Here is a 12,080-nt window from a genome sequence, read left to right on the forward strand (position 1 = left end):
TAGTTGTTTACATAAGCAGCTAGGAGAACAAGATAATATCATCGACACAGGTGTGTTGATCGATTTTATTGAACCACCAAGCATTCCTCTCATGAACCCGAAAGAGTTTTGGATTTTCATGAGCTTTGCACTAGACACCAGGCTAGACAATAGGTGTTAGTTAAGTGGAAAGATAGACCTGAGGAAGGTTCCACTTGGGAGAATGTCTCCACGCTTAAGAAGCGGTTCCCTACCTTTGTTTTCGAGGACGAAAACATTTCTTAAAGGCGGGGGGGGGGGGGTAATGTGAGGACAAGGGTCCTAGGGCTAGGAGCCCTCCATGCATGTACAGGGACTATATATAGAAGGTGCCAAGGGCCTATATATAGGAGGTTGGGTGGAGTATTCGCATGGTTCATTACCACCGCCCTTTCACAACCTCTCTCTCTCTCTCTCTCTCTCTCTCTCTCTCTCCCTCCCTTTGTTTCTACTTTGTCTTCTTGAATCTATGGTGGTCTCTATAGAGTAGACAATGCAAAGATCTTCGAAGGTATTTAGAGAGAGGGAGAGAGAGAAGAGGCGCCAAAAGAGAGAGAGAGGATTCCGATGTGTGTGTGTGTGTGTGTGTGTGTGTGTGTGTGTGTGTGTGTGTGTGTGAGAGAGAGAGAGAGAGAGAGAGAGAGAGAAGCGATGAGCATGGATCTAGATACCAAGGCTTTTGTTCATATAATGGAAAAGTATCAAAATCTAAATGGGAACATTCGGAAGGCTTGCATATGTGTGTATCATGTATATTTACATGTCTATGTACAAGTAAATGTATATGTTTATGTGTATGTATGTGTGTACGTGTATGTCTATGCATGTGTGTGTGTACGTGTATGTCTATGCATGTATGTGTGTACGTGTATGTCTATGCATGTGTGTGTGTGTGTGCGTGTGTGTGTATGTATATGTATATGTACATGTAAATGTATATGTTTATGTGTATGTATGTGTGTATGTGTATGTCTATGCATGTGTGTGTGTGTGTATGTGTATGTATATGTATATGTATATGTATTCGTTCACATATGTGTATATGTATTCATTCACATATAAGTATAAGCATACACTTTGAGTGTGAGTGTGCGTGTGCGTGTGCGTGTGCGTGTGCGTGTGCATGTTCGTTCACATATAAGTATAAGCATACACTTTGAGTGTGTGTGTTTGTTTACATAGCTATAGGATCAAATGTGTGTCAGTTCTTCTTGAATTTCCAATCTGCTTGTTTTTTCAACTCTTAGCATTTGGATGTGGAAAAAGTTCAACTTGGGTGGGATGCAATATGTTGGTTGATAGGACAACTATTCCGTCAAATACGGAACGGGAACAAGGCGTACCATCTTCCCTAGCAGCGGCGCCATTGTTTGGGGTGTCTTGCAACATAGGAAAGATGCTACGCCTTGAACAAAATGTCTTCCAAGGATCGCATTACCTGGCTAGGGCATGGCAGCATCTCACAAGTGAGAGAGCTCATATGATAGAAGAATAGGAAGAATAGGATTAGCAGACTCTTTGAGGTAGCAAAGATGCTAGTAGAGAAGAGATGCCATTGATTGACAATCCCTCAATACTCTTCCTCAATCCACTACTCTCAACCACTCAACATGAAAGCATAGGTAGCATAAGCAAGCTTCCCTCAACCACACATATACACACACACACACTCCTCTCAACAAGCACACACACTTGGACTAGATGAGATTAGCACACACTAAGCAAGCTTCCCTCAACCACACATATACACACTCCTCTCAACAAGCACACACACTTGGACTAGATGAGATTAGCACACACTAATCTAACCATAGGCAATCAATGCACACACACCTCTAATCCTATCAACAAGCATGCACACATGGAATGGAATGGCATACACATGCATAGGAAGGAAACATACATTATCAAGCATTCGTCAATGCAAGCAACGCGCATACACACACAATCATGGAATAGAAAAGCAAATAGAGAAGAAAAGTAAGCCCTTGCATTAATATGAAAGATCTCAAGCTACGGAAAGCTCAAGGGTCTCCACTATCTTCTTCATAAGCACTCCAAAGAATGCACTCAAGAAGTGAGGTTCACACTTTACATTTTGTCTTTGATACCTAGGGTTTATTGGCCTTGCCCATTCACAACTAGGGTTCCCATTGCTCTAAAATACACACCTAGGCTTAAACTGGAAGCTCACTTGTCACTGTGGCACTGTGACTTACAACCTGGAACTCTTACTAAGCCCGTTTACGACTTACAATAGCACTGAATTACATTTGGGAGATATTTGCATTGCTGATTTTGACCCAAAAATAATATGACACGTGTTACGACTTGCTATGGCCATCATCTCGTAACTCCATTGCTCTCGTGTAGCATTACATCTTCATTGTGTCTTTCCTGGAATATGTCGTATTGTTCCTATTCCGTATTTGACAGAACAATGACCAACAATGCGCTTTGAGATTTTGAAATCTATGCCATGCTTTTTTTGCAAGTGTTGCTCCATTCTTCATACCTTCTAATCATTGAAGACCTCATTGATAGGACACTATCACTTGCATGACATTGGCAAATAAACCTACCATCTGGGAGTTTAATTTCCACGTATGGTAGGGGGCCACATGATATGCCCTCTTTTCATTGCTTAACTACATTTGCCAGCCCCAACTTTGCATGAAAATTTGCTATAGTTGTGTACAACCCAACCTCCAACCTTTTTTGTGGCCTTTTGTTAAGGCTATTGGGGCAGCATCTTCTTCTACTACCCCACCCAAAATTTTCTCAATCAGTTATTTGGGTGGAGTTGCAGGCCATGCATCTTGCCTCTTTATTGGTGGAGGCGTCTGAATTTTCTAATGCTACCTTTCCCATTACAGAGCTCATGGATGCATGCTTCTGAAAAAGCCTTGGGCATTGGGGGTGATGCATGCTTCTCATAATTCTTTTCCCTTTCCAATTTTGGTGAAGAAGGAGGCTTCAGTTTTACTGCTACCTTTTCCCTTGCACTGCTCATGGACGCATGCTTCCTTGGGCTCAACCACCTACTCAATCCACTAGTTGAATTGAATCATGCTACTCACTCTTCTTTCCCCTCTTCCCTTGTTGATTTCTAAGCACCATGACTTGCTTTCAACCCTCCAAACCTTTCCCTACTATGGAAGATTTTGCCTTGCAAAACCCTTTCCAACACAAGGGCTATGGCTAGTCAAGAGCCAATTTTGGAGCATCCAAAGCACTTTGCAAAAATTGAGTCCCACAACTTTCTAAAGCTAAATTTGGAGCTACTAGAGGGGATGCGCCTATCAAGCACAAGAGCTATGGCTTTGCACAACCAAGTTTGGAGCATGCAAAAGAATAGAGAGCATGCAAAAGCAATTGAGAAAAAATCTTACCCAAGCCAATTTTGGAGCGCTCTCTGCAGAAAATTCAAACGAGTGTGGAAATCATATTTGCAACCCCCCACTAGTTGGCCTCTATACCACCCACGTACCCCTTGTCCTTTGCTACCACGCATGCAAACCTCGTTACACGTGCTTGCCACGTAGTCAATCCCCCTTGCCGCTCATGTGCTTTTGCTGCCACCTATGTGTGCTACCGGAGTTCTTTTAATGGCCGAGTTTTGTCAATCAAATGGCCTAGATTCATGCAATTTGCCCGCCGAAGTTCCAAACCCTTAATCCAATGGTGCTCACTTCTTGTGGCCTTTAGTGAAGAGGGTAATCCACTAGAGACAGTACGCCCATCTAAATTCCAAACATTAGATAACCACATATAGGTTTAAAACCCCAATTTTGAAGACTTAATCCCATGGTGCCCACTTCTTCAAGACCTCGTGGCCTTTAGTGAAGAGGATAATCCACAGAGAGAGTACACCCATCTAAATTCTAAACATCAGATAACCACATATAGATTTAAAACCTCAAACCACACCCCCCCCCTTGTGGGTTTCACTGTTGCTGTTAGGCTTCTCTTGAGTCTGGGGCGCATGTGCGTTTGCTTGGCAAGAGTGGCATGCAAGGTTTGGAGCTACTGGTGTGGCAGACCATTTTGGGCATCGTCCGGAAGTCATGTGTGCCATGGCGGTCTTGGGAAGCGGTCGAAGATGTGGCTAGTTGCCGACGGATGAGGTGCGATCGAGTAGTAGTAGAACTGAAGACATTGGTGGAACTCTCGACAGGGCATGGCTCCCTCATAGTTTGTGGTGACTCGAGGTGCAACATGCAACAACAGTTTGGTGAAGGGTGAAGGTCTCGAAAGTGGTCTCCAACAGGGCTTGGCTCCTTAAAGCCTGTGGGGATGGAAGCTAGGTACGGCCATTGTTTGCCTTTTCCCTAGGGCTCGAATATATATATTTTTTGATAAGGGTCAGCTCCCTTCAAGGCTGAGAACTCCGAGAACCCTTGGTCTCCCTAATGTCCAAATTTGTATGTAACATTTTCTTTTTTTTTTAAATGCAAATTTTCGTCCACATTGGTGTGGGTATGGCAAAAAAAAACCTCAAACTTTTGAACTGTTATGTCAATTTTCAGCCTTGTTTCAATATATTAACATTTTCTTAGTCTTTTCAATCTTATCCCCTCTATTGGTAATAAAATCATGGGCCCATTCTCTCTCTCTCTCTCTCTCTCTCTCTCTCTCTCTCTCTCTCTCTCTTTTCATGTAAATCCTCTTTATCTATTTAGATCGTATATAAGTTAAAGTAAATTCTACTTTTCAAAGTTTGCTAGGTCCATTGCTCTAATAAACATAAAGGTCGGGATTTAAAAATCTTCTTTTAAGATTATGGCATTCAACATGGTTCTCTTCTATGTTCCATGATAATTTGAAATATTGCATGAGTGTGTGTTCAATGTAGGAGTTGAGACATTCCCATATAGCTTTCGACAATTGAACATGGAAAATTTTGTGTCTTTTTGTCCCTCTTGTCGGTGCGACAACAATGCCAAGGTGTGATTTGTGTGTTTGCTTTATACTCCTCAGTGGATGTGATAGTGCTTTCTCTTTGCGCTCATTGGTAAATTAAAATGCAACTAGCTTAAAGAAAGATATGAGGACCATAGGGCGTCTCCCTCAGTCTGCCGCACCTCATGTTGGGCCTCATGGGAAGATGATTCTTCCAAAGGCACCTTGGATTCTTTCGAAGGCAGAGCAAGAGCGTCTAAAGCAGGTCATTGCTTCTATTCGGACTCCTACGGGATACATGTGATCGTTGAAAGGTGCATTCACAAAGACAAAGAAAGGTGGTTCATCTCAGCTCTATGGCCTCAAGTATCATGACTGGCACAAAATGCTTCAGGTATAGAATCATGTTTCAAATAGTTTTCACTAACTTGGAGTGAAGTAGCTTTGTCCCTTTTCACTACATTCAGTAGAAGTTTGAATAAATTAACTTGCAGTTTGTGCTTCCTATAAGCATAAGTGGATGCGGATGTGCAAAGGTGAGGGAGGCAATCTTCAAAGTGGGGGAGATTGTGAGGTAATCTCTATTGATGAATATTCCATGGGCATGCCTAATTTCTTCTTTACGTAGCAATTATAACAAGTTTTGTCGCATTGTAGCTATGTGAGCTCCAAGGAAATTGAAATGGCAACCATTCCTGCAGCTCATCTCCTAGCAGTGGAGGCAGTTTGTGCTATAGAAGATGTGCTTCCGCACTCCATCCTTGTTAGCCAAGTCCACCTTTTGCTACATCTGGTTGATGAGGTTGCAATTTGTGGTGTAGTCCATGCTAGGTGGATGTTCTTTCTTGAAAGGTTCTTAAAGACATTGAAGGATTTTGTTAGATTGCGAGCACAACCAGAGGCTAGCATGGAAGAGGGGTGGATAGTTCAAGAGGCATTTGTGTATGTCTCCCAATATCTCATCACTATTGATCCAACATTGCCCCGTCTATGGACTGAAGAGGACGATCCAAGGAAACATTCAAACATCCCTAGTGGAAAAGGGACTCTCTTGGACATGGATAGACAATTTTGGGCAACAGTGAATAACTTTTGTATGCTCAATGCTTCTACCATGGACAAATGGGTAGATATATACCTAGAAGCGAGGGCAAATAGGGAAAGGGAGAGAGATGCATGGAAGAGAGCACATGGAGGAAGGAGAGCAATTCCATTTCCAAAGGAGCTTGCAAAACTTTCGGAACTCATTGATGCAGAGTGGATACATAGGGCAATGACCAAGGCCAAAGAACAAGGAGAACAAGTAGGACCTAAGGAATGGGAGTATGCAAGGGGATGTCTACCAAAGGTGCACTTTTTGTGCTTTGTATAAACAGGTAAAAATGAATTTTCTATTTTTACTAACAATATGTGGTAAATGTAGTGCCTTGCATTCAACTCAATGTGGTCCCAAGGCCGTCATTTTCGGACCCGCAAAGTAGATGATAGCCGAACCGCGAATGATTGTGGTGTCATGGGCAACTTTGACACGGCAAACAACAGAAAAGGTCAGGTATTGTGGGACCATAGAAAGGATACTCAAAGTGGATTTTAGATCCTTTCACACATATCTCTTTGAATGTCGATGGTTTGCGGGTATGGCCAAGAGACATGCAAATGGTCTCTATATGGTAGACTCCACCCAGTTTCATAGAGGGAGAACGGACAATTTGGTATACCCTAGCAGTTGTGAGCAGGTAAACATTGTTATATATGGGTTTTTTAAGTTTACGTTTTCAATTATTCACATTGTTTTCCCTGGTTTGCGATTCATAGGTATTCTATGTGCCTTGTATATATCAAAGACGTGATTGGTATGTTATTCCAGTCACACCACGGAGTAAATCTATCTTTGCAGATCAAGCAATTGTAGAAACTACGATCGATCCCACTATACCATGCATAGAGGATATTGAGGAGGATGCAATTAACTTTGGATAGATTGGTACATATCATAACTTAGCTTAGAGTAGCTAGAATGATTGAAGAGAGAGGATGGTATATAAAATGATTTTTGAGAGGATATTCTCAATATCTCTACATATGTACCTATATATATATATATATATATATATATATATATATACACGTGTAAAGGTGTGTATATGTATCTATATACATATATGTATACACACACATCTCTACATATTATATTATATGTATATGTATATGTACCTATATGTATATATATATGTATGTATACGTATATGTATATGTATATATATGTATATGTACCTATATGTATATATATATATATATGTATGTATATGTATATGTATATGTATCTATACCTATATACATATATGTATACACACACACATCTCTACATTATATGTATGTATATATATATATATATGTATGTATATGTATATAGACACATACACACACACACATATCTATACATATACACACACATCTATCTGTATATACAAGGGAATCAGCACGGGTAAATTTAAGTAATCTGCGCGGGTATTTAGGCGGGTATATGCGCGGTAATGTTCACGGTAATCATTGAGGATATGCGCTGGAGTCAGAAAGCATCCACTCTCTCTCTTCTTTTTCCAACTCTCTCTCTGCTTCCGAGCGCGGTAAGTACCCAATCCTCCCATAGTGACTTTCACACTTGCTTTCCACATTTATTCGATTCTCACAAGCACACCGCCTCCATACTTTGCAAGCTCTTTCATCACAGCTACGCTTTTTCTACGCTGTTTTTTTCGACACTTGCTCACATTTTCTTTCTACACCAGCCTCTTGCTAGTTTTACACTTTGCTCACATTTTACACATCCATAGAACTCTTGTTCTTTACTCGCGTTCTCCCTTAATTAACCTACACATGGCTAGGACAAAGAGTACAGCAAGGAAGACAGGTCCAGACCCTAGAGAAATACCGAAGAAGGTGTATAGTGGGCAAGGCTTCAGAAACCTACATTGCATTTACACAGGAAGTTTTCACAAGGCGTCAGGGCATTAAGGGAAATAAGGAAGGCAATGAGGGCTTTGAATCTTGCAGTACCAAGACTTCCCTTCCAGAGGATTTGTAGGGATATTTGTGACGAGTACAAAATTGACATGAGGTGGCAGAGGACTGCTCTGGAGTGCACTCAAGAGGCTGCAAAGGACTTCTTGATATAATTTTTTCAAGATGCCTATATCTGTGCAGCACATGAACATAGGGTAACACTCATGGACAAGGACTTGATTGTCCTCAGAAGATTAAGGTACAGATTTAGCAAAATCTTAGAACTTGTTCCCTAGTCTGACATGAAAACATTCAACATTCTCAATATACCTCCCTCTAGAAGGCCTAAACAGGAGGATAAAATCAAAATTGAAGATGTTACTCATGAAAGAGACACAAGAACCCATGAGAAAGCAGAGAAGCAAGCTGAAATGCATGTAGAGAGAGAGGGAGCAAGAACAGAAAGCTAAAGAAGAGGAAGAACACATGGATCTTGAGGAGTTGGAGTCAAAGTTGCCTGGTCTTCTTAGTACAATTAATCCCAAAGGGTTTCTTGTCAGTTCATTTTTACATGATGATATTGGTAGAAGGGAAGATTATGTGACCTTCGACAGGGAGAGTCTAACAATTTTAAGGGATAAAGGCAGTGAAGTTAATGACACTGTGTTGATTGCAGCATGTAGGACAATGATGCATGACTTCCCTCTTAATATCCAACAAAAGGTAGAGTTTCTTGATCCAGCCATCAGCCACTACTTAAGGAGCAGTGAAGTAGACATAAAATCTTTGGCTAGATGGACTAATAAAATGGACTTTGAGAAAGTTGAGCTTGTTATGATTCCATACAATGAGGGGTAAGTATTTAGCATTACTGATTTAGTCCTCTTTTCTATTTTGATACATTTGACTTAAATATTGAATGTAAATACAGTCTTCATTGGAGCCTTATTGCTGTGGATATTGTTGATAAGTACTGTTACTTTTTGAATTCAATCCCTGGAACTCATGGTCTTGCAAAGATGTGAGTGCTCAATGCATATTCACTTGTAAATAGCTCTATACTTTTTATAGTATATTTTTAAGTATCTTATATTTTGTGTTGCAGCGCTGTAAAAAGATTTATCCAAGTTTTAGAGCATTGTCCACCCATCCATGATTTGCTGAAGTCTGTTGAATACAAGAAAGTTGTGGTAATGAATCACTTTCAAACTAAGTTGCACTAAGTTCAATCCCATTTCTTCACTAATTTGCAATTTTCTAATCACATGAGGTTTCATATTTGATGTACCCATGCAATATGATTCCCACTCGTGTGGATGGAGGGTTGTGGCAAATGCTAGAAGACTGGTGGAGTTTATATACCTTAATGATCAGAAAATAATCAAGGTAAAACAAAGGCAGGTAGCTTTATCTCATGACAAATTTCATTAAGTACCATTTATTGATTCATTATTTTGATACACAGTTTTCTAGAGACTGCTACAATGAAGATTATATTTGGCTCATGAGAGCAAGAAGCATTAAGTATATGATCACCAAAAATAGGCCTCTACAAGAAGGAGTTGAAGAGACAGGTAGATCAGGCAAGGTGCCCCCTAGCCCACATAAGAAAGGGAAGAAGAAGGGTTCAAGTTCAAAGAAGCAAAAGGGGAAAAAGGCTGCCAAGGAGGACAAGCCTGCCAAAAAGGAGTCTTCCAAGGAGCCTACAAAGGAAGATATTTCCAAGGAGAAGCCTGCTAAGGACACCATGCCTGCCAAGGAGGAGGAGCCTACAAAGGAGGATCCTGCCAATGTTCCTGCCAAGGATGAGCCTTCCAAGGAGGAGGAGCCTACAAAGGAGGATCCTGCAAAACAATTCTCTCCAAAGAAACAGAGGACTCCTAGGACTCCAAAGAAGGACGAGAAGAAGAAGGAGGAGAAGAAGAGTCCACCTGCAACACAGATTCCAAGGACTCCAAAGAGAAGAAGACCCCTGCAACAGAAAATCCAACCAGGAAGAGCCCAAGAATGCGGAAAATTTTGTAATTAGCACTACAAAAAGTATTTTGTAATTGGAAAATTACTTATGGAATCAAAAACATCTTGTTTATCTGTCTACCTTATAATTGAATAATGTGGATAATGTCATTTTGTATTTCTTTACACTTGATGGTGCCTTCTTTTCTCTTAGGAACCTGTACAGATAGGAAGTAAGGTCATTAATGTTTATAGATAGGAAGTAAGGTGATTAATGACTTTCTTTATATTGTTTATGGCTAGTACAAAACTACCTTTCTTTTATTTATGGAAAACACAAAATTAGCAGGGATATCATACTCCTCTGTCTCCAAGTCAATTCTAAGTTGCTTCAATGTGCACTGCTCTCTGAGTTTCACAATACAAAGTATGTCATTGCCCATCCATACATCAATGTCCACAATTGAATTATCCCCAAAGTCATCTAAATTCTGATCAAGGGGAACTTTCTTAGAATCTAGCATGTGCCATCTACTATAGTATAAGGTTAGGATGAAGTTTTGTGAGGCCACAATATACTTGCATGCTATGGAGTCCATATGTACCCTGCAATGAATTCCATCTTCAACTTTCTCATTCCACCCTTCATCTACAAACTCCAACAAATTGTGATCTTGAAAGTTCTTCACAGAGAACATGGTCTTGCATCTCCTAACTTCTACTTGAGAGAAAAAATCAACAAAAACATCCAAGGGCATAAATAAAGAGATCCTGCATTGTTTGCTAGCAATGTTTGTCTTCAGACATTTTTGGATCTCATTGAATATCTTGCACCTATAACTTTCACTTATAATTTTTGAGGGCAAAGTCCACTCTCCACTTCTAAAATCTGGCAGGGCAATCCTACTTATTGATGCATGGCAGAGGGTAGTAGATGGCACAACATAAAAGTGATCATAAAAGAAAATCCCATTCTCTGCCAATGAGCCCCGTGTTCTCCCTTTGTACATTTGCTCTCCTATTGAAGAGTGCAATACATCAATTAGGTCTACTATGCATTCCACTGGCTGCCAGTCTTCTAAATTTGAAGGATATAGGTATGTAGATCACACAAAATCACAAAATTATTAGCACATAGAAAAATTGGGCAACACATAGAAAAATTGGGCAACACAGAAAAGCATGAAAATCAAAATTACTCACAGTTTGGCCTAAGCAATGGAAGGTTGAAGGATGTTGGGTTGATGTGAAGCTCCTTATGCATATATACATGTTGCACCAAAACTTCTTTGATAGTCCTCTTATTTGTGCCCAGTTTGAAGTCCTTCACCCTCCCTTTTCAACCTGAAATAAAGTGATTCTTTGATCTTTGCTTCTTTCTTTTTGTCTGCTACATGATAATCCAACTACCCTTTTGTATATTGGTTGGTACCCAAATATTATAACTATTTAGTGAGTTATAGGTAGAAATGGATTCAATAGAAGAACTAGAGCATTTAGATCTACAAGAAATCTCCATAGCCATGAGAGCCCAACAAAAACACAGAGAGAGATAGAGAAGGAGATTTGAAAAAAACAAAGCGGGGGAAGGGAGATAGAGAAAGAGATTTGAAAAAACGAGGGCGAGAGAGGGAGAAAGGGAAGGGAAAGAGGGGCTGAGTGAGGCAGGGAAGGACTATAGTACAAATTCAGAGAATTTAATATGGGGGGGTTAAAAACATATGTGAAAAGGACTTAGGGGGTGAGCTCTGGATAGGAAAATGACATCTTCACGAATTTTTCATTTAAAATTCTATATTTTTTTTAAATCTAAAGACAGCATATTCTCAAAGATTCCGTAACGGAAGCTCTTCTCCTATTGGTTGAGAGCACTCTCTCTAAATGCTAAAAGGCAAAAAAATGACCTCAAAATTTCCCTAATGCTTGCTACCGTACATGCATACTATGTCATGGCTACCCACTTCCATAGCTCTTTTCATGTAAAATTTTGAGCTTATGCTACCCTATTGCATGTATATCTTGGAATTATATTTCTTCAACTCTTCTGCAAACCATGCCAACTATTAGTCTTTGACTCCACGTCGTCTTCTTCAATCAACTAGCTTGCCACAACTTTTCAAGCTATCTTTAAACCTCTAGCTTAGAGGTTACCTCAAGCTTCACTAATCCTTTGTTCTCGCTTTTGTTATAGCCACTACCCA

The 12,080-nt window shown here is 40.2% G+C and overlaps 2 protein-coding genes and 1 pseudogene across 3 annotated transcripts; 2 read left to right on the forward strand and 1 right to left on the reverse strand.

Annotated features, from left to right (window-relative positions):
• Nucleotides 1–5,042: 5,042 nt before the first annotated feature.
• On the forward strand, nucleotides 5,043–6,900 carry LOC147625506 (uncharacterized; annotated as a pseudogene). The gene is made up of 3 exons (XR_015268846.1): nucleotides 5,043–6,268; nucleotides 6,344–6,656; nucleotides 6,736–6,900. The product of XR_015268846.1 is annotated as an uncharacterized LOC147625506 (transcript).
• A 1,589-nt stretch (nucleotides 6,901–8,489) lies between these two features.
• LOC147625507 (uncharacterized) lies at nucleotides 8,490–9,952 on the forward strand. The gene is made up of 5 exons (XM_086817989.1): nucleotides 8,490–8,646; nucleotides 8,855–8,944; nucleotides 9,029–9,102; nucleotides 9,197–9,309; nucleotides 9,389–9,952. The coding sequence occupies exons 1-5, from the start codon at nucleotides 8,618–8,620 to the stop codon at nucleotides 9,950–9,952; spliced, it is 870 nt and encodes a 289-aa protein (XP_086674115.1). The 5' UTR covers nucleotides 8,490–8,617.
• Nucleotides 9,953–10,022: 70 nt separating this feature from the next.
• Nucleotides 10,023–10,973, reverse strand: LOC147625508 (uncharacterized; the record flags this gene model as incomplete). The annotated part of the gene is made up of 2 exons (XM_086817990.1): nucleotides 10,023–10,097; nucleotides 10,194–10,973. Coding segments are annotated over 2 exons (855 nt in total), but the record flags the coding sequence as incomplete, so codon positions are not given.
• Nucleotides 10,974–12,080: the final 1,107 nt, after the last annotated feature.

The sequence above is a fragment of the Cibotium barometz genome, chromosome 24 (assembly GCF_041138505.1).
Source record: "Cibotium barometz isolate CiBa-2024 chromosome 24, ASM4113850v1, whole genome shotgun sequence".
Classification (NCBI taxonomy): Eukaryota; Viridiplantae; Streptophyta; class Polypodiopsida; order Cyatheales; family Cibotiaceae; genus Cibotium; species Cibotium barometz.